Here is a 23,500-nt window from a genome sequence, read left to right on the forward strand (position 1 = left end):
GATTATACGGTGCTTTATGATAAATTTCGTACCAAAACGAGTGACAGCTTTATGATGCTGCCATTTTCACCTTCGTTAGCTTAATTATCCTGGGAACAAGTGGAGAGCCTGTTTGCCTGAATGTGACTCTGTTTTAAGGAGATATTTATGCAGACGAACGATTTTGTATAAAAGTGCACCTCTGCTGCTGACGATGCATGCCGGTGGAGTTAGAATCGGAAGGTTGAAAAATTTATGACATTTTTATTCACTTTTTCTTGGAGACTTAATTATCTGTGCCTTTTTTCAGGGTTCATTCATTCACATTGAATGACTTGATGCGCAGTTTAAACTTCCATTTGGTTTGAGACTCTTGAGAATTTACACATTTGACTTACACTAAAGCTGCAGGACAACATATTCCTTGAAACTGTTGAAGCTTAAAATAAAAATAAAAGCTTTTGATTGGCTTATTTATCCTAGAGAATTTGAAACCTACCTTCCTTCTCTATTTTTGTCAAGAAAAAATATTCTTCTATTCTACATTCTAAGCTTCAATGGATCCTTCCACTGTGGAAAAAGTTTTGAACAGTTTCATGAAGTTGATTAAACTGAATTTTGCCTGCTGAATATTCATCCTTCAAAAATTATTCCAATCGTTTGCTGCTCAAAGTCAAACTTTTCTCTCCTCATTGAATATTATGTTGATGAGGACGATGAAGACGATACTGGTGATTTGTTGTCCATTTCAGTTCTCGAAAGAAGGGAAAGTTTTTTGAGGAATCAAACATTAATTTTGTTGAAAGAGGGTGGAGAATGGAGCAGCACGAGTATGGATTATTTCTGGCTAGTGGAGTAGTTTGAGCAATACATTATTTTGTCTCGATGATTTTGTCTAATCAGTTTCATATATTTTGAGTATAAATACACATGTCGAAAATTCGCAGTTTCACATGCTCTTCACATTCTTTCAACTATAGATTCAGAAATACTAATTTATCATCTCCTTCCATATTTTCCAGAGCACCTATCAAGCCGCGATACAGCAAAGCCGTCCAGTAGCCGTTACAGTACGTCCAGTGATGAAAGTCGCTCCCAATCCGGTCCCACCACAACGACCGACCGGAACTCCCGGCTATGTATCGCCAGCCGCACAGCTGATGACCAAGGCAACCTCGCTTCCGCTTGGTGTTCCAGCCTTCAAACCTCTGCCAAGCGTCGAACCGGTGAGATATGAACCGACGGCGACCGCTCAGACTAGCTTTTCCCCTTTCATAACCCCTGAAACCCCTGACATCTTCTTCCAGAACCAACTGATGAATCAGACATCCTCCTTCCATCGACCTTCTCGAATCACCGCAGCCGCCATTCCCTCAACCGCATCCACCGCTCCCAATCAACACATCATCTACAAAGACTCGGCCATTTCTGTCCAGCAAGTCCCCGCCTTCCACGCTATGCCTGAATCGGTCTCGCGAATCTCCACCGGCCCAGTGATCCAAATCGATAACAAACTATCATCGGAACCGACCATCAAGAACTCCATCATGACTATCCCACCACGCCATGACGTAACGAAGGGATCTACCGTCGTCGATGGAGTCGACCTGCAGGGACATACGGTCGAGGAACTAGCTGCTGCGGCCAACGTCAGCGTCGAAGTCATCAAGGAAGCCATCCGGGTACGCAAACAGGAAATCCTCGCTCAACAGCAGTACCAGAAGCAACAGGCTGCCATTGTCCAAGCACAAATTCAAGCAGCCAAGAAGACCACTCTAACGACACCAACCACTACAACGACCACCACGACCACTCAACGACCCCGAAGGTATCCCACGCACAATGGTCACAAGGTAGGTTTAGTTCCTTTTTTAAGGACTCTTTATCTAAACAAGGTGATATTGAATTGCAGGTCATGAATGCCCCCAAGGAGTACTATCCGGTCGGGTACGATAAGAACTTTGATGATAACTTCACGTCCAAGGTGGATCTGCCCTACACGACGTTCAACTGTGGCGAGCAGAAACACTTCCCTGGACTCTACGGAGATGAGGATCTCGGGTGTATGGTGAGTAGCGATAAAATCATTTTAACAGAAATGTAGAATGATCAAAAACATAAAGTGGCTGAGCCTGCCGTGTTCCTGAAAACGCAGAGATATCTGGAACACAGGAACAGAAACAACGTGGACCACCAGTACCATATGTTTCAAATGGGCAGTATCGTTGGAAGCATGCTAAGGAAAATTCTTCTCTATGAAAAAAAATGCATTAATTCATCAATTTTCAGGACCATTCTTCAACGGCTGGAAATGATTTAAACTGTTTTTAAACTGAAATCACAAAATTTCTATTGCTAGGAATTTTCAAGAATTTAATGTAATCTACCATTTTTTTTTAATTTAAATGCTTACTTCTTTGCGTTTGATTGTTTTGGATTTCATCATGCAATCATTTCTGGTCATCGACCAAGCATATAGCGCCTTTACTCGCTCTTGGGAATGATAAGAAAAACGGAAAATATCAATAAAACATACACTTATTTGAGATCTGTTTAGAGCTCGGAAAGTTTTTCATAATATAAAAGAGTACAATAAAAATTTACTCGTTAGATTACCTTCAAACTGTTTAGTTGAAAATCGATAAATTATTTTGAAAATTGCTTTTTTAACCGGTTTAACCCTTCGAGCATCTTGAGTACAGCCACCACAAAACCTATCTCTTTTGAAAAATTGTGTGGTGAAAACGATCATCATGATCAGTAAAAATAACCTTACGACAATTGGCTGACCGATTTAAAACATAAATGATTATGTACATATAATTCAAATGAAATTACAGTTAAAGTAAGGTTGCCAGATTGCTCAGTTTTGCCAGATTTATGTACAAGAAATTATGAACAGTTCGGCCTGTCCGGTTGTCTGGATTCCGTTGAAAAATGTCCGGATTTTCTTGGATTGATTCACTTTATTTGGCAAATCAAACAAAAAAATGTTATGTAAAAATTTTTCATTCATGCCTCCATAACGAAATTTTTTAAGCAGGTTTTATAAAAATAATAATGAAAGATTTTTTTGAAGCCTAAAATACGATTCAAAATCTAGTTAGTCCGCTAACTTTTTGTTAGTGGTTTTATTTTGCCGCCAAGTTTTGATTGATCTAGCGAATTAAAAGTTCCGCTATTTTTTATTCCGCTAATTGAAGACCGCTAACTTTCATATATTTGTATCAATCTCTTACATTATTAGTGACAGAATAATTTTTTTGTTATTTATCAAGCTGAAGTGACATTGGGCATCATCCTGATTGCTTAATTGGATAAGTTGGAGGGATGTGTACTCGAGTTAGAGAAAAGATGTATTTTGTGCTAATTTTCTCTCTTTTAGCACTATTTTCGCAAAATTTACAGAAGAAAATAACAATAAAAGGTGTTAAACGTTATAACACAATATTTAACATCCCTTCATCAACAACTGTTTTCAAATGGTTGAAATATTTACTTTTCCCAATACAGTTTTAAGAGATTTTACAGATCAGTTCATATAAAATAAGATAAAATTACCATTATAGCCTTCGTTTAAAGTTCAAATACAAATTGTATATATGTTTACGTTTGACAATGCTCCTGCAAGTTTGGAACAGAGGAGAACAGTTGAATGATTTTAAATGATGATAATAATGCAAAAAACAACAAAATGAAATGAATTGCACAAAAGATTGTTTGCAGCGAAATTGCATAGTATCTACTTTGCACAAAACCGATAAATCGAGTAAATTTTTAACCAAAATTTAAATAAAAAAAAACAGATATCTCCCATCTTCCACATTCTGTTCTTTTGCTCTTGTAATTGTTCGAAAATTCGTTTTTTTAAATAGTAGAACACAGAGAGTTGTTAAAATTCCCATCTTTGACAGTTTTTGTTTTGCTCATATAATTGTATGAAAGTTCGATCAATTTATCTAATTTTAAATTAAATATGTAATGTTTCAAACATTATTTATTCCCCCTTATTCCTTAGGTAGTTGGAAAAATCGAAGGGGGAGCGGCGTGACAAAAGAAGAATTTGATATTTGTTCCGGCCTTTATGTTGGCCAACAGTTAGTGATTAGCGATTAGCGCATTAAACTTAAAGCGATAACTTTTTCGGCACATTTAGCGTATTTTATTCGCGACCGCTAACTTTGAATGAGTTAGCGATCTAATTAGCGGCGCTATTTTTTCAGTTAGCGATGCCGAACACTGCTTTAGCCTCTTATGAAACCTAAACTTGGTCTAGTAGCCTGCTATAAAACTTTAAATGTTACTTGGGGTTATTTCTTGTTCTCCATCCATTAGTTTGCGAAACCAATAGGTATTGCAGAATAGAATTTCAAAGTAAAAGTTGCTTTTATCAAAAATTTTACGAAAAATCCGTTAGACATCCTGGTGCTTCTGGTGGAATTTCAGACCAGTTATCTGGGATTAAATATCAAATATGCACTGTGATTTTTCTTTACTTTTCTGTCTTAATCCTATCCAAAAACAAAAGACTTTTACAAATAGTTTTTCCATTTTGATGTGCTTACTGCCGATTTTTTTTTCACAAATATCACTCAAATTTTTCCACAACATTTTGACCACTTTTTTTATCAAAACAGTAGCAAATTATTTCTAGATTCATAAATTTTTGAAAACACTTCACGCAAGATTGGGAAAAAAATCTCAATGCAGGGATCTGATCCTCGATTAGTGGTTTTCCTCACAGTTCACAGGAATGTATTCGAAAAAAATGCAACACTTTGTTTTGCAGAAAAATTTTAAATACAATGATGAAAATTGATAAAATTTTCAGTGAAGCTACCTAGTAATGTATTGTATATGTGTACAAAATTTTTGTGACAATTTTTCATGTGGTTTTTGAGATAGGTTCCATCACGGAAGTTCATTGACAAAATTTTTAGGGGCAGGATCGAGAAAAATCCAGAATAGTCTCAGTGGGAGACCTAAAACCAGCTGGAAATTAACTATTCGACCAAAGTTTATATGGTAAATCGTTTTGGAAGACCAAAAATATCCAACAGTGAGCTAAATTTTCAAAAAAAAAGTGACAATGATTGATTCCATGAAGTAAGCTCAATCCGAAAATATGAATAGAGCAGGTTATAAAAAAAGTCATTTTTTTCGGACTGGCTCGTCTATCTGATGTATAAATTGGTATGATTTCATTTCTAACAGGGTACAAAAGTTGCCCACCAGTAAAATATACAAAATACGGTGGTCTAATCATGTGCAAAACATTTGGATGGCTTGTGGGGAGATATTTTGAATAATTTCATAACGATCAGCAAAACGAACTCTTAAGCGGTCACCTGGCAGAATTCCAACCAGAAACTTTTCGTTTATAAAGCTTGCCTGTATTTCCCGGAATTAAACAAGGAGGAAAAAAAGAAAAATTTAATGTCTAGTACATGAAAATGCAAACGACCTGTGGAAACTCCAAATAACTCATGCTTTCATAAAATTCAAAAAAGACTGCCTCCAAATGCGACCGTTTTACCTGAAAAGCACTTCAATAGGTCTCACAAAGTTTAAATATAATCTGTTTTAGTTGGATATGGAATCGTGCTATTTTTAAAAAACGATGGTGGAGTGATAGAAATCGAAATATGTTCTTTTGTGCCGAAGGAGGAGCATCGGCCAAATTTGTTATAACTTCGATCAAATTCTAATTTTTGAGTTGTTTTGAAGGTCAAGCTTCGAAAAAAAGAAAACGTAATCAAGAAATAGCCTTGATTTGAAAAAAAAACGGTGATTCATTGTATGCATTATAGATGGCGCACGTGTTGCCTAAAAATTATGGGAACAAAGTTTCTTAATTGGACGCTAACTCAAAAACCACTGGCCAGAACATCACAAAAAATTACAAAAGTAAACACTACATTACCAGGTAACTACACTGAAATATTCATAAATTTACATTCATGCATTCAAAAGTTATTCACTAAAAAAGTGTTGCATTTTTTTTTCGAATACACTTCTTAATCCTAAAATCACCATTTATAATTTATTTTTCGATAAAATTTTCCTTCAATGCAAAGAAAATCGACAGCAGCGAATAAAAACACGACCGCTTTCCACCAAGGCTTGCTTAGATCTTCGCGAGGTTCCCTGGTTTTACTATGCTGACTTCGTCTATCTTTGGTAAAGTACGTCTAGAAAAACCTTTTTTATAGTTGGCCGGCCTTCGACCAGAACGAACTGAGCGCCATTGGAAAATTTAAAAACAACAGAAACTAAATCTCGAGTTATTCATATCCTAGATCGCAAAACCGAATACAAATGATCAAAATGAATTCCTTGAATTATAAACTATTGATTCTAGCTCATAAAAATCGAAAATTTTGTTTCTAGATGAAAATATTTGCACATGAAGTTCAAGTGTCTCGAAAAAATGCTGTTGGCGTTCAGTTCGGTCTGGTCGAATCCCGACCAGTTGTGAAATGAAGTTTAGCCTGAATCGAGCAAAAAAAAGGTTACAATTTACCTATAAAAAAGGAAAATCCACAAAAAGGGAAAGTTTACCTGAAATTAGTTAACTGATGATGGTACAATTCACCTTTTTCGTAGATGAATGAAAAAGGGTTAAAATTTACTTCGTGAATTTTTTTTGCAATATTGGGGATAATCACTGACGTTTAAAATTTTCAGTGATTGGCTTGTGAAAGCTTGAAACAAAATATTCGAAAAAAATGTGAATAAATCCGTCAAAGTTTGTTAGATATTTCAATTGCAAAAAAAGATACTGATTTATAGATTAAGTTTTATAATGTTTTTGCCTCAATTACTTGTGAAGTTGTGTACATATCAACGGTATAAGTGCTATTATTATGTAGAAAAATTTGATAAGCATATAACGTATTTTGTCAGCAACTTGCGTTGTTGTTGCTAATCACAATATGAAACAATTCTTAAATTTTGCGTCGATTACGATTACTTGAACTACATATAAGCTATAAAAAATGGATGGAAAGCGATGGTCCAAATATTTGCCACGAAAATGATGCAAATTCGCGTGAGTGTTCTTTTTTATCTATATTAAATTAAAAGATTTCCAAAATTGTATCTGTCAATTAGCTTAGTGCAGCTATGTTAACTTCCTTGATCATTTTTTCGCTAGCAATCAGAATTCTAAGCTCAGGAAAAAAATTGAAAAAAATCATAAAAAGAGAAATAGATTCCAAAATTTGTAAATTATTTCTTCAATTACAAAATAAAATAGAATACTATTCAAAAGTGGAGAAATGAATAGGAATCTATGTATATAAATATTTATATGAGTTCAGAAATGTAATTCTTACCAGTAAATAAAATCAACACATTAAGGGCAGCAAAGACATCTAAGCCCAAAAACACCTAATTCTGGCATTCTCAATCTCAGATACCACTGAATAAAATTCTCTGAATTTTATTTTTTTTATTTATTTAACAATCTTTGCAGATGCTTCAAATTATTTACAGAGATTAAACTAACTTATCCTAGATTTAAACACAGATTTCGACAAATTAAAATCAAATTCACTAGCAATTTCGTTAAATTTTGCACAACATACATCTAAAGGATTTTTCTGACTATATAGAGTTCGTCGGTGAGAAAGTCTTAACAATTCCTGCGACCGGGTCGTTCTTAAAGGAGCATTAAACGGCAGGAGCGACAACAATTCCGGACAATCCACGTTATTCTGAATGATGTCGAAAATGAAGAGGCGTTGTAGGAAAACGCGCCTTGATTCCAGCGTCGGTAGATTTAGTAGTAAGCACCGTATTTGTGAGCTATCCAATGGAATGTGTTGTATACAATTTTGTAGAATGAAGTTTCTTTATAAAATGTATCACATTTGAGTTATGCTTCTCAGATACCTATCTAGTATTTGGTTTGCAATCTATTAAGATAAGATAAAACAGCCATAGCCCTTGGACAAATAATACAAAATCAGATTCGAAAAAAGTTTTCAAAAATTGAAAAAAAAACACAAACAAAGAATTTTGAGCTAAAATTGATGTTATGAGCATTACGTGTTACAAAAACAAATTCAAAATACTTTTTCTTTCGATTCAAATTTCATCGATTTGGGTCATTCTTCTTCACAGCAAAAATACGATGTGTTCCGATCAAGATTCAAATTGTAGAGTGGAGATCTTTTTTTTGATTTTTTTTTTAAGTTGATTTCAGACATGGATTGGAACAGTTTATGAATAAATTAAATTTAAATAGAGTTAAATTTTTCTCGAAATGTAAATCCAGTGACTCTCATAAGAATACCTAATGCTATTTCAGTCCTACATTATTTTTTATTTTTACTCGTTTTTATCTGTTTTCATCTGAACATTGTCTCATTTTAAATGTCTTTCTCTGGTTTGCTTTTGTCTTTTTTTTTTGTTAAATGTTGAAGTATTTTTTCTCATTTTTTTTCACATTTTCTAACTGTCTTATTTTTGTCGTATTTTTATCTTTTCAATTCACTTACTTTTATTGCTTGTGATACTCCCGAACTAAGTTAAGAAAGAGTGCTATAAATTTTAAGCATTGTTGGTTAGTCAATCTACTTTTCGGAAAATAAATATTTTTTCCTTATGAATGTTTGAAAAGCAAATAAAAAACGTTAAAGTTGAAGCGATTCCATATGTTTTAAGGTTCAGTTTGGTCCTCCGGATTTAATATAGTGAAAGATTCTTTGTAAATTGTCAGAAAATAACCAAATACAACCACTTTAATATTTGAACAAGCAAAACGTGATATCATATTGTTTGTACAATCGGCGAAATGAATGGTTTGTTCCCTTTATCTTGTTTAATGTTTCACACAGCTTGCCAAATTGTTATAATCGGGAGCTTGAAAGCAGGCAAAGTTTGTTCAGGGAATAGAAAACGTACACGGTCAAAATGTAGCAACAGCCGAAAATAAATCAATTTGAACTCGAACTGTTAAAAATCTACGATTTCATAGATTCAACTTTTTATCAGAAAGGTATCAACAGTTAATCATATTTTTCAATCTAATTTTTGAACCATACTGTAAAGTTTTCGGCCCCGAACAGTGTGCAACCCCTAATGAAAACAGACAAGTTATCCCACAGCATAAACGAAAGTCACGTCCTCTCGTAAGCAGGGCAACATTCTCGGAGATGCACCACGAAAAAGCATCCAGCACCAGTTTTGGAACCGCATTCCGAGCTACCTTTTCAAGAGGGCGATTTAAGAAAAAAAAATTGAAAAATAAACTTCATTAAATTTATTCAAAATTTAACTTTTATCTAATAACACCATACAACAAAGTTTTTTGAATTAATTTTTTTTTCAACATTTTTTTTCAGAAGTTTTTAAAACTGCTCCTCGCACGTTCTGACCACAGAATATTTTCCAGGAACGATCAAATAAAATCACCTCGAATGCATCCGGTCGAAAATGTGACACGACCCCAAAATGGTTTGCAATTAGTGGAATTGAATTCAACTTGGGACGAAATTAAATGGCTTTTGGTGTGAAAATCGCGTTTTGGATCTGTTTTTCCTGCGATAATTAAATAGATGGTAGTGTATTCGCGGTCGGTTGAATTACTTTCAAATAGGAATGGTTTGTGTTCTGACCAAAAATGGCTTTCCAAAACATAGAATTTTTCCAAAAAGAAATTTAATTGAAGAATATGAGATTCTTAGTTATTTTTCAATGTTCATTAAAATTTCCTAGCTATGCTGATAAAGCTTCAGCAGCAAAAGTTTCAGGACGCAGTCAATAACTCAAAAGCTTTGATGTTTTTGCCCCCGAGGTAATTGGTTGTATTGCTTCACGCAACTTTTTCCTCTTTTCATAATTTTATGAGAAGAAAACAAATCCCACCAAGTTGAATAGCCAATTTCCCGGCAGGGGCAAAAACATCAAAAAGCTTTGATTTATTGGCAACGTAATGAATAAACTCAACAAACCATAAGCAAATCGCCCGAAGCGTAACGTCCAATTTCGGAGAGCTGACCAAACGCCTAAAAGGAAAATTCAGCTCGGAAGAGGTTCTCGAATGAAAGCCTAATTTCCCTTTTGGCTCGGACGAATCGGCCCAGGCGGAAATTAATCGAACGTAACGTGATCGAAAACAGAACGAGCGATGACGACCTCTTCTGACCTATGCTGAACCTGATGCTGTATTCTATTTGCTTTGGGTTTTTTAGGATTCCATCATCCAGCTATTTTTTCCTTTACTTCACTTTTTGACAATCATCTCTAGGACATTGTGTTCAGATTTTCCAGGAGCGCTTTCATCTTTTTCTCTCTCGCACTCCCACTGTTAGGCATATTGGAAACTCATTCCGCGAAACATGGGGGAAGCCAATTTTCCTGACGATGGCCTGTGGCCTTGGGAATGTTGACCGTTTGAGGGCTTCCTAGGGTTACCAATTGGGGAAATTGTTAAACAGAAGGCCTGATTATTTTCGCTATCAATCAAATCCAACAGCCACGGTATAAAAAAGCAATAAGCGAACGTACTTACTAAGGCTTATTTAACTTGAGTGTACTCGAAAGAATGAAAGGCTGATGAAATTTCAAAGCGTTTTGAAGTGCTATTTTATGATTTTCAATTGAAAACTGATATAATTATGTAATTGAGAAATATATTTAAAATAAAAATTTGTGAACACTTATGTACATCTAAGAAAATGGAACCTTCAAACCTGTGCCAAAAATCATTTGTTTTAAATCGTCAAAATGAACGAGAATTATTCTTATGCTAAAGCGAACATATTTTGTGTTAAGTAATGAAATTATTGAATTCAGAGCATTTTTCCAGACTTCGTATTTACAGTAGAAATTTAATATTTAGTATTGCTTCAAATGTATAACATTTTTTATGTTTTTTACAAGCTATTTTGGTACTTCATTTTTCGAAAGTATTCATGAGCTAAGGATGTCCACTAGACTGGTCAGTATCGGGTCAAAAAAAATTAAACGGGTTTAGGTTCTTTTTGGGCCCAGTTGCTGCTGTAACTTTTGAAGCTTGTTGTGTTCAGTCAGGGCCGTAGGAAGAACCGACTCATGGGGGGGGTTTTGGTGACTGACTTTTACCTTTAAACTCTTTTGCAAGTTCCAAGTTTCTCACTTTTGATGAAAATAAATAAAATTTTCCCAACAGACAGTAAGAGATAAAAAATCGGATGAAATTTGCTTGATGTAAACTTGAACTTAAATTATGTTTTAATTTTGAAACTTGGCTTTTAAAAAACTGCAATATTAATAATGTTAAAAATACACCGTGAAAATATTAGAAAAATACAGCGAGAAAATATAGAATTTTGTGCAAATATTTTACGTGAAGATCAGGTACACATTTTCTTAACAGCAAATATTTTTCATAAAGAATCAATTCCATTATGAAAATCGTGTGGATGATTTTTTTTTTAAATATTATTTGGGATTTTTTTCATAAAACAAAACTTAGAAAATTAACTCAATTTCTACCTTATATTTACGATCTTTTTTTATAGATGTTTCTCGGTGATCATTAGTAAAAAAAATAAAAGGAAGGAAAAGGATCATTAGGAAGTGCGGTGATCAAAACAAACAAAAATAAACATTATACCTAATTGTGATTTTATGATGATTAAAAAACTCATTCATAAGCTAAATCTTTTTTTTAAATTTTAAACCTGAATTCTGAACCTGATTTAAAAATTGAATCTATTTCCGAATTTCTGTACGATTTCTGAAATGTACAAAAAATACGTTTCCGAATCTTTATTACAGATCAGAATTTTTTGAGCCATTTTAAAAGCACTCATTCATGAATCTTTTATTTAAACTCTGTTGAGCACATTTAATCTTCATTCATTATTTCAATTATTTATTTTTAATCTGTTTTGTGAATCTAAATAAGAATGTGAATTTCAAATGATGAATCTAAATCTAAGTTTTCAATTTCGGATCGCCACTTAAGAGCTTTAAAAACTTCAAATTTGAATGTAAAACAATTTTTGTTTTCATATTCGGAAATCTATTATCTAAACATTGAAAATGCATACGATTTTCAACATGATTCAAATTTGATATGAAATGCAAAACCAAATTTGAACCAGGATTTAAAAACAGCTTTTCATTCCCAATTTCTTATGATTATTCGAACTGAAAATCAAGAATCCTAAAATTGATAAAGAATCCGAAATACGAAAATATGTATAAATACAATTTTGGCTGTGGGGATATGAAACCAGAGCCTCAAAAATAGAAAATGGGTTCAATTTAAAATTTAGTATTCAGACCTGAATTTCTAAGACAAGGTTGCCAGATTGGCCAGTTTCAATCGGGTTGGCCTGGATGATTAATATAAAATTAGGGAAAAGTCCGGTTCGACCCGGTTTCCCGGATCACATTAGAAAAGTTCGGATTTGGCCCGGCTTAAATCTCATTCTCATTCTCAAATCAAATAAATAAAAACAAATTGTGTTTTAATTTTTTCCATTTATGCGTTCAAATTTTTAATTTCTTCATCTTTTTCTTTCTTCTTGATTTTTGATGAGTAATTCCTAGGTTTTGTCCAAAATTGCCCGGATATTGCTCGGATTTTGGTCGACAATTTTTCAATCCACTACCCGGATTTTGCAAGGTTTTTATATAAACTAGCCCGGATTTATCTGGCCCTAATACGTGATGAAAAACCTGGCAACCTATGAACAAGTGAGAAAGTTTTGGGAAACTGTTGCTGAATTTTGAACTTGGGATGGGTTTTTGAGGTTTTGGCTATAGGCTTTAGTCTAGATTGTTTCTCTTGAAAAACTTAGCGATATTATTATAATTGGTAATTATTTGTAATTTGGAGTGTAGAGTGTAATACCTCGCTTGTTTTTTGGACGCTCATGGGGGGGGTTTAACCCCCAAAACCCCCCCCGTTCCTACGGCCATGTGTTCAGTGCAACAGTGAGGCTGAAGGATTTTTTTTAACAAAACAATCACTTTTCAATACAAGTTTGAATTATTTGCTACAGATAATTTCAAATCCTAGAGCCACCAAAATTTGCACAGCTACCAAAAGGTCCCCCCCCCCCCATGTTATCCTCGTGATATGTGTACGGCCCCTTTTCTTTTTAACTTCATTAGTGGCCTTTCAGTTTTGTCACGAACGAACAATTCTCACTACCAAAACCATTAATTGACAAACAACGAGAGTTTGATAACGAATGAATCAATTCGATACACAAATTTTGATGCAGTTTTTGAATATCTTGTCCCAGAGATCCATTTTTTACGTAATCCACGCACAATCGAATCAAATTACATCTAGGTTTTTTACACGGTATTTTTTACACGGTTTTTGAGAGAAAATATTCTAAGTCCTTTTCAAAGGAAAACACTTAGAATCTTTTTGATGTTGGGAAAATCTTAGCTTTGAGACTAAGAACGTGAAACATGAGACCTGAGACCTGAGACCTGAGACCTGAGACCTGAGACCTGAGACCTGAGACCTGAGACATGAGACTTGAGACCTGAGACCTGAGATCTCAGACACATGTCTCATGTCTTATGTTTCATGTCTCATGTCTCATGTCTCAGCTCTCAGGTCTCAGGTCTCAGGTCTCAGGTCTCAGGTCTCAGGTCTCAGGTCTCAGGTCTCAGGTCTCAGGTCCCATGTCTCAGGTCCCGTGTCTCAGGTCTCAGGTTTTGTGTCTCAGGTCTAATGCCTCATGTCTTAGGTCTCATGTCTCAGGTCTCAAGTCTACGGTCCACCTGCGGCCCCTCCTGGTCAATGGCTAATGGTTGCACTCCGTGATTAGTTCGAGATAATCAATTTTGCACAATGAACCAAATTAAAGATGACTGGGAACAAACAAAACAATCTCACTTTTGAGGATTGTCTACTTTAAAATGAACCAATAAAGACGCCGGCCAAGTCCAGCACACGTGATGATTTGATTTTTCTCAGATTGTACAGATCATGTCAAGTATAAATTCTAGTTGGCGTTCATGTTTGAATCACTTTACCAATCGCAATAGCATTTTTAGATATTTTCACCACACACACACCATTGAGTTTCTGAGAACAAAATTTACATAGCCGGAATAACTCAACTCTGCTTAAAATTATATGTTGAGGTTGAAGATAATTCAATATTGTAATTTTGTTATCTTATTTTAATCGCCGCCGGGATATATTCTTATTTAATTTTTGGCATTTCGGCGAGTTGTGAAAATTCAAGGTAGAATATTTAGAAAGAACATGAAAGTATTATAGGTGGAAAGATCAAAGCTAGAGCGCTTTGGGTAGAAGAAATTGAATAGTTATTTGATTATAGCTTTGATCTTTCCACCTATAATACTTTCATGTTCTTTCTAAATATTCTACCTTGAATTTTCACAACTCGCCGAAATGCCAAAAATTAAATAAGAGGATATTATGATTTTAGAATGCAAATATTCTATCAAATACATTGGAACGAGCTCACCAAAGCAGGATAACAAGATTCATTTTCAGCGAACATTCATCATCCAGTTCCATAAAGTGTCACAGCGTCAATGCTCAATTAATTCAAAACAGATACACTTCTTGAGGGAATGTTATCAAATCTTCATATCCGGATTGCTAATGCCCTTCAAAACGAGAAAAGAAAACTTTCGAGAAAATTTTTGCGGAGCTGTCATAAACACGGTCGGTCACTTTTTTTTCATGGCCAACCACAATAAGATGGTTCGGCTCATTTTCGCATTTCAGTACAAAATGGTCAAATTTCATATATTAATCGCAGCGCCCTAAATTGGACTGCGCACTCATGACAGCGACATTTGTGCGAACTTGTACATTCATGCGACCTGTCAAATCAGTGTAAAATCTGTCGGAGTTCTACACGCTAACCTCTTTTCAGTCAATCTTTGCACGGATAACTGCGACTGCAAATCATTGCACGAAATCCAATGTTCAATGAAAGAGATAATAACAAAATAAAAAATAAAATTCACTCATGTAAACGTTACTTCAAAGTTTTGCTACAAATCATGGATGAGTTTTGTGGGGCCAACCTTGTGATGTCCCGTCCTGTCACGGTCGCCAAAATGTGGGGCCGCTCCGGAGTCTATCGGAGAACCCGCACGACGATCCGGATTCCTTTAGTCGGATCCACCGTATTTTGGTTGTTCGCGGCGTGGTAAAAGCGCACGACTGTTCTGGCGCACGACAGACGAACAGACTGACGACGAGCCGACCGGGCCTGTGACCATGCCCGTTGGAGGGAATGAGAGGATGGGGGCGAGAAAGATATAATTCATGACAGATCAACAATGCTGGCAAATACTGGTGCCAGTTGTATTGTTTGACCTAAACTAACATTTGACACATGATTCCTTTTCTCATATCCCATAAGTTTCAACCAGAACGAAGCTTTTAAGACCTCCAAATTTGAGATATCCGAAAATGACTATAAATTGACTCAGTCTATGATTAACTTGTACCGTCTAGTTTCTTTCCAGAGTCTGGAATAATATGGTAAAAAAAACTTTCAGCAAACAATAATCCTTTATTTTACACCCACTAAACTTTTACACCCACTAAACTTTTACACCCACTTCGTGAAATGAGAAAATAAATCTCTGAGCAAAATTTGCGCAAAAAAAACCTCCAGCACTTAAGCGCCTACAACTCTAGGAGTTGATGTGCTGAAGTCGCTTTTAACCCGGACTGGGAAGAACCCAGGGGTGGGCTTCCAACGAAACTAAACAAAATGGGGTTGGCGAAATGAGAGTAGGTCGTGCCGGCTGGGTTGTCAGGTGCTCTGATTTTTCTGTAAAACTTTTGACCCTTCGTTCAGATATTGATCAAATACAGATTTTTTCCAGATGTTTTCAAAATTGAATGATGAAATCAATATTCATGTATCAGATTTGATCCATAAGCGCAGGATTTTACTAGAAATCTCACTTATTTGCATTGGTATTTCACAATTGTTTATTTTTATTTATTTAGTTTTCCGTCTCACGACATAACCTGATGAACAATATTCCTCCAATTCACTCGGTTCATGGCAACCGTTCTTCAATTTCTCGGACATCCCACATTCGCCAGATCACGCTCCACTTGGTCTAACCACCTCGCTCGTTGCGCCCCCGCTCGTCTTGTTCCTACCGGATTCGTAGCGAACACCTGTTTTGCAGGACAGTCGTCCGGCATTCTAGCAACATGTCCCGCCCAGCGTATCCGGCCAGCCTTAACCACCTTCTGGATACTGGGTTCGCCGTAGAGTCGCGCGAGTTCGTGGTTCATCCTTCGCCTCCACACTCCGTTCTCCTGCACGCCGCCGAATATGGTTCTTAACACTCGTCGCTCGAATACTCTGAGTGTGCGCAGGTCCTCCTCGATCAATATCCACGTCTCGTGCCCGTAGAGGACAATCGGTCTAATGAGCGTTGTGTACAGGTTATGTACACTTTCTGCGGGGGCTAAAGACCGCCTCACAATAGCCCGTCAGACGTCGCGTCGCGTTGACATTTTGTTGTGGGAATATTATTTTCCGCTTGAGCCACCACAATGGTGCGTCGCGTCAGTGGAGGCATCGTACTAAAACGCAAAACTTGTTCTAAACAGAAGCGTTCTCTAGCGTCGACGTCCTGTTTTTAAAAATATTCAAAATTGTCGCGCGTCAGCAAATTTCCGAATGATCCGTCTCTCCGCGGCTGATCGCGATCGGCCACTGAACATTCGCAAATCGACTGGAGGACGATTTTTATGATATGTTGCATACCCTGAAACAGAAGAGAAATGCATTTCTAAAACTTAACTTGGTTTAAAATTCTCAATACTATTTCAGATCCCTCACCTGTAACAAACAGCATGCTGTTCGTTTCCCATTTGTATTAGTTTTTTATAAGTACATTTTCCTCATCCACAGGTTTGGTTCGATTGGCGTAAATCTATCCTGCCAAGTCCTCAGTCGTCGTCGCAATACTTTCCCTTTGGAATTTCTCCATGCAAACCTTCCTGCTTTCCGATGTCCTTCAAGCAGCAGAAATTCTGGGAAAATTAAATTCGGGTGGTACCGTTTCGTGACAACAACAACAGAACAAAAGAAGCGAATCCAAACAAACTTCTGGTTGCTATGATTCGTAACGTGGTATTGTGATGCAAAAATCGTTAGGTGCGTCGCTTCAGCGTTTTAGTACTTAACGACGGCGTTGACAGCTGACGCGACGCGACGTCCGACGTGTCGTTGTTTGCGGTCTCCGGTGAGCCGCGATAGACGAAGTCTTCGACTATCTCCAGCTCGTCGCCGTCGATCGTGACCTTGTTTTTACTGGACAAGCGGGTTTAGTCGATCTCGGATCCGCAGGCCAGTATGTACTTTGTCTTGGACGTATTTATCATCAACCCAATCCTTCCTGCTTCGGGTTTCAGTTTGCGGTAGATCTCCTCCACCGCCGCAGATGATCTGCCGACTATATCAGTCTGATCAGGTTCCCGGAAAAGCCGTTCTCGTCCATGATTTTCCATAGCTCTTTTCGGTCGATCGTGTCGTATGCGGCTTTGAAGTCGATGAATAGATGGTGCGTAGGGACTTGGTGTTCAGGCAGCAAATCCGAATTTTCCAGGAGAAAAAGCGCCGTCTGGAGGAGGAGGAGCTCGAGGAGCTGGAGCAGCTGCATCGTTCCCAAGAAACACGAAAGTTCTATCAGAAACTCAACGTATCCCGCAAAGGCTTCGTACCGCAAGCCGAAATGTGCCGGGATAAGGACGGGGGCATCCTGACGGACAATCGTGAGGTGATCAAAAGGTGGAAGCAGAACTTCGATGAACACCTGAACGGCGCACATGTAGGAGATCAAGACGGTGGAGGAAGGAACATCGCCGGCGTTGCCAACGACGTAGAGGAGCCACTCCCAGCGATGAGTGAAGTTAAGGAAGCCATTCGCCAGCTGAATAGAAACAAGTCGGCTGGGAAGGATGGCATCGCAGCTGAACTCATTAAAATGGGCTCGGACAAGTTGGCCGATTGCCTACACCGGTTGATAGTCCGGATTTGGGACATAGAACAGCTACCGGAGGAGTGGAAGGAGGGGGTAATATGCCCCATCTACAAGAAGGGCGACAAATTTGACAGTGAGAACTACCGAGCGATCACTGTCCTCAATGCCGCCTGCAAAGTGTTGTCCCGAATCCTACTCCGCCGCCTAACGCCACAAGCAAACAGATTCGTTGGGAGTCATCGGGCCGGATTCATGGAGGGACGGTCAACGACGGAACAGATATCCACATTACGACAAATCCTCCAAAAATGCCGTGAACACCAAGTCCCTGAGTTAAACGTTATTAAAATGAAACCACGGAAGAAAGGGCCAGCGCAAACCGGAAAATTTTAACTATCTAAGCCATATAAAACTTTATTGTAAATATTACTTTTGGGATCAAAAATTGACACGTTGAGTCAACCTGCTTTCTTTACTAGTGGATCCATCAATACTCCAATTGGTAAACTCCAAGTTGCTACTTCGCTACACGGAACCAGCTGACATTACCATATGGACTTCCAGTGTTATCGATATTCAACTTGGTAACCCTACCCCATATCCGCAACAGCAAAACGCGTCTTTTTCCATGAACCATGGTCCATGACAGACCAAACAAGCAATAGGTAGGCATACCTATAGTTTGGTCCATTCTGAAAAGACCTCAATAACGACGACGACGGCCAACAAGAAGGATGCCGGCTGACGAAAACATTGACAGGACAAATCAATCCTATGGGCCTTAAAAATTGGCCCCAACTCGTCATTCCACCATCAAATCCCAACACCCGAGTTGGTTTGGTCAGGATTTTTTTAGTTTTTTGCTTTGTTCTGTATTGGTTATGTTCCGTTCGTAGTTAGATGATGCATGCCAAAAACCGACCGACCAACAAAATGGCCCCACACACAACAACCGGAACCGGCACACATCTCCACACACTGATTGAGGGGGTCCAACTTTCGAATGATATCCGAATGTATGTATGATGGTTGAAAACTTGCTGGAAAAATTCTTCTGCATTCTTTCGACTATCGAATTTTAAGCCAGGGAACGAATGATGACAGTCAGGTCATATGGATATAGGTCCGTACGATGATGGTTTTGGAAGGATTATTTAAGTGACGAGTCATGTCCTTTAATGAATGCATGCATGGACTGGGAGAATTTTTGACTCTTGACCGAAATTGGACATTCGAGTCACAATATGAGCATTTCGTATGCATTTTTCGGATTCAATCGAAAAGGAAAATTTCATTAAACACTTTTGTCGTTTGAAGCGTAGACAAATGTTGGAAAATTCTCAAGAGGCTTATTGAAAATTTTCTATAGGAAATCATAATTCAAACTTCCTCTTTTCTCTTCCTTCCTCAGGTGTTCCACGTGTGTGCCCTCACCGACGACGGTCTCATCATGAAATCGTTCTTGTGCCCCGAGAGCACCCTCTTCGATCAGACCATCTTGAAGTGCAACTGGTGGTTCTACGTGGACTGCAAGAACAGCAAGGGCCTGTACGACTCGAATCTGCCCGTCTCCAAGAGCTACCAGCTTATGAAGGCCCTGTCCTTCTTTTCGTCCAACTACAAAAACCCCCAGAGTAGCAACGGCATCGATGGCGTTGACGTTGAGGCGCTGAAGAACAGCGTCGGTGGATTGGGGGCGCTCACGGCTTTAAGCAATAACAGTACTAGCAGCAGCATAGCGACGGAGACTGGTCGATCAGCGTCGTCTTCTTCGTCGACGTCGACGTCAACTTCCGGTACCGTGGAGATTGACGGAAAATCGTCATCCTCAGTTCAATCGACGGCAACCAAAGCGTAGACTGGCGGGAAGACAAAAAACACGCGGCCACTAACCTACCTTGAGGAAGGAGCCGTTCTCAGGCAGTGAAATTAATCTGGGGGGAAAATCAAGGGGGCGCAAGGGTACTTGAACTAGTTTTCAGCTAGAGTATTTAGTTTCTATATAGATTTATCGAGAGTAGGGTTATTGAATTTTTAATCCGTAAACTTCTAGCCTCACTTCTGGTTAGATCCCATATTTTTTGTTTCTGTTTATTTTTAGTTCATAGCAAAACTTCCTCCCCATAGACTAGTAGTTTGTGTAGTTGTGTCCTACTCTGTCATATTTCTTCCCATAAGCTTCCGCTGGGGGAGGGGGACTGCGGAAACTGCGCGCCGAGGACTTTTGATGAGATTTCTCTCGCGAGGAGAAAGATAAACGTATTTCCCCGGACTAGAACGGAAGGAAAAAGTTATTTATTATTATTAGTTTCTTTTGCCTCAACTCTCATCCCCTTTTTCGGAAGGTGCGCTCAGTGCTTGGGTGGATTGCTAAGGCGTGGCGGAATATCGTTGGTTCGAAAAAATCTTAGAAAATTAATTTTTAGTAAACATTTAGGCGATTAAATTATACTTGAATTTTCTATGATTACACTGGGGTCATAAAAGCGCCTGACAGATATGCAATAGTGTAACCAAAGGTGTCTTCATGTCCTCGATGAATAAATTAGAGTTCCGTTGAATTTAGGATTTTGTTTTTAAAATTCAGAACTTCAAATCCTTATTCGAAAACTGAATTCAAATAACAAAATTCAAAATGGGAGTTATTAATTTTTTTGGTTTGTGAAATTTTACTACAATATTTTTAAATCAGATACCTATTAGTATTTTGAACACACGGCACTTCAACTGTTTCGAATCGACATGCCCTAGCTTTGAATGCTTCCGCTAGCCAACTATTTATTAAAATTATTCGGTTAAGGAAGAAAGACGTCCATATTTCAGTCCAGACAAGTAGCAAAAGAAAGAAAGCAAAAGAGGAGGGTAGTTTATGAAAAAAAAAAAACGTGGATCGCTGAAGGTGTAGAAAAGACGAATAAGCAAGAAAAAAAATACTAAAGTCATAACTTGATAATGAAAAGAAAAGTACGCAAACCACCTCTGGAAGAGATAGAACAGTATAACAACAACAAAAAATAAAACGTAGCTAAATCTAATTTAAATCTTCATCTCACACTCAATCTCTATCAATAGTAGAAGTAGGTTCACTGGCAGTGGCCAGGCATTGTGGGGGGCCGAGGCAAAAGCTACAATCTGTGTGTAAACTCAGATGGAAACTGTAGCGGCGAGCGACCCGCATTTAAACGCAAAGAAAGACGAAACAAGAAAAACAAAATCAGAAAGGGATGAATTCCACACAAATCCACCCGCTTCCGGGGAGTTAAAATAGCAACCGTTAGAAGCCGTTCTTTGTTGGGTGCTTTTGAGTTTAGATTTTTTTTTATCTGTTGTTGTTACTCAAATGAAATGGACGGAAAAAGATCAATCCGGTTACTAGGACAGAGGTATTCTGTTGGGGATTGTACTCCCATTTCGAACGAACTGATAACCAGATTGGGATGTTTCAGACAGAGCGTAAAAAATTCACCGTCATCAGTCATAAAACTGTGACTGTGAAAAAGTTAAAGCAGTCGCATTCATAACAGACGCCTTCAAATGAGTAACCAAGCAAACAATCTTGCCTCAACCTTCAGTCAAATGAAGCGTCGGAATAATCATAGTCGCCTTCAGCCCGTCGTCGTCTTTTTGACTGTGACGGAATAATGTTTAGATAAAAAAAAAAACATCTTAAGACGACGCCGAAAAACACAAGTTTCGTTATGGTCGTAGCTGAAAAAAAATCTGAAAACAACGATCATCGTTTCCGTTTTTGGAGATAAGTCCAGGATAGTTCGGGACCGGGACATTTTCCAACGTAACATCAACTGTCACGACGGATGTGAATTCGCAAGGGACTAGAAGGACAATATCAACTACGCGTAAAAAAATTGCCTTTCATAATTATTTATACAACAATTCCTTTACAATATTGTAATTCCGCAATTGGTAGTATTTTTTTAATCCGAATTTTATTTGTTTTCGACACTGGCAAATCGCCCAACAAGCAATCCAAATATACAAAATTTTTCGAATCATACATTAAAATGCTTTGAACCGACGCCGTCAACTTGCTTGACGACCGTCGTTTGAAAAATAACATCCGTCCCGTGAACAGAAATCCATGACGATAGTCAAGCTTTTCCAGTCCCTTGAAGCTTGACTAGTAGTCAAATGAGATTTGAATCGTGACGATGAAGGAAAATCAGCAACCATGTCAAGTATGATGCTTGAAAAATGTCTGCTCTGGTTTCAGATACGATTGTTCAGTTCCATTTATGGCTCAAAAGAAAAGGGAGCCAAAGTTTGAAGCAAAAATTTTGTGAAAGGAAAGCTTCGGCCATGAAAGCGCCCGGATGGTATGCAACCGTTGAAACATGAAGCATATGGCGAGATTCTATCTTAGTTGAAGACAAGTTCAAACTACTGAAGCCAGTCGTTTAATGAAGATTTATTAAACAACGTGTATCAGTTCAGATTCAGAAAACCACCCGGAAGTGGAAAACAAATAACGTTTTTTCCAGGATTTTACACCTTCCAGCAATTCATCCTTAAATAACAAATAATGAGATTATTGCAATTTTTTAAAACTATAGATATAAGTTCATTGGAATCACATTTGAAGGCGCCACATTTCAGTCTTGAAAAAAAAAAATTAACGAAAAACCCTTTTGGAAACGAAAAAAAAAAAACAAAAAATAAAGCATTCCTATTAGAACTTCTCAATTTGCCAAAATGCACACTTTTGGGATGAGCAAGAGTGCATTAAAAGAAATGAAAAAAAAAAACACACAAGCATGCATCTACATCTTCCCTATTAGACTGTTTAAGAATCAAACTGGTTGGTTTAAGCACTATTTATTTCTGTACACTTAAGGAGCGGTTACTAGAAAATGATTAGTAGAAAGTGAAAGCGAGCGAGCGAGCGAAAGAGAATTAATCAAAAACGGTGGAAACATAAGTTAAGTTTACTAACAAAACGGTCATTGTGAAAACGGATTCCCGTTTCTTATTTAAAATTATAAAGAAAAGACTTCCAGTGTTATGATTTAGTTATGTTAGAAAAAAAATAGCAACTAATCTCTGCAACTGTGTAGAACTTGAAATTGTTTTCGTCAGATCCGGGTATTATATTTGTTACAAAACTAAGGGTTATGTAGGGAAAAAAGTTTAGCTAAATAAAATCGGGTTTTACAGTTCTTAGAGCCAAGTTTAAGCGAAGTAAAGACGAAAAGATTTTGAAAATATGTAGAAACTTATTAAATGAAAAAGGGAAAAAAACTAAACTGATACTAGCACAAACCTACAGTAGCTCATTAGCAGACTCATCAAGCACACCTAAAATTTGCTCATTGTTTTTTTTTTAAATAACTGTTTTATGTTTTTCGTTTTCTAATACAGCAATATGCATTTTGTTGCTCCGGGTCAACTCGAAAAAGGTTTGACTGTAGTTTTTTTTTTGTTTTTCAAACCAAACATTGCTGTTGGATTCAAGTGAATAAAAAACTGTGTAGAGGAAGGAAATAAATGAAAAATAAAATGAAAGCCAGTTGTGTTTTATTCATTACGAACATCCTGCAAA

General features: G+C 37.3%; 1 protein-coding gene across 2 annotated transcripts; it reads left to right on the plus strand.

Annotated features, from left to right (window-relative positions):
* The first annotated feature begins 1,006 nt into the window (after positions 1-1,006).
* On the plus strand, positions 1,007-22,721 carry LOC129755477 (uncharacterized). 2 transcript variants are annotated; one of them, XM_055751991.1, is made up of 4 exons: positions 1,007-1,205; positions 1,287-1,832; positions 1,892-2,047; positions 19,355-22,721. In XM_055751991.1, the coding sequence occupies exons 1-4, from the start codon at positions 1,062-1,064 to the stop codon at positions 19,799-19,801; spliced, it is 1,293 nt and encodes a 430-aa protein (XP_055607966.1). In that variant the 5' UTR covers positions 1,007-1,061; the 3' UTR covers positions 19,802-22,721. The 2 variants fall into 2 exon arrangements, with proteins under 2 accessions (XP_055607966.1, XP_055607965.1); XM_055751990.1 differs by having other exon boundaries at positions 1,007-1,832.
* Positions 22,722-23,500: the final 779 nt, after the last annotated feature.

This window comes from Uranotaenia lowii, chromosome 3, assembly GCF_029784155.1.
Source record: "Uranotaenia lowii strain MFRU-FL chromosome 3, ASM2978415v1, whole genome shotgun sequence".
In the NCBI taxonomy this organism is placed as follows: domain Eukaryota; kingdom Metazoa; phylum Arthropoda; class Insecta; order Diptera; family Culicidae; genus Uranotaenia; species Uranotaenia lowii.

Excerpts from the sequence above, each read along its gene's own strand:
- LOC129755477 (XM_055751990.1), top strand. The coding sequence starts at position 1,062 with ATGAAAGTCGCTCCCAATCCGGTCCCACCACAACGACCGACCGGAACT. Across the intron at positions 1,833-1,891 it reads CCACGCACAATGGTCACAAG|GTCATGAATGCCCCCAAGGA; the intron begins GTAGGTTTAGTT and ends ATTGAATTGCAG. Across the intron at positions 2,048-19,354 it reads ATGAGGATCTCGGGTGTATG|GTGTTCCACGTGTGTGCCCT; the intron begins GTGAGTAGCGAT and ends TTCCTTCCTCAG.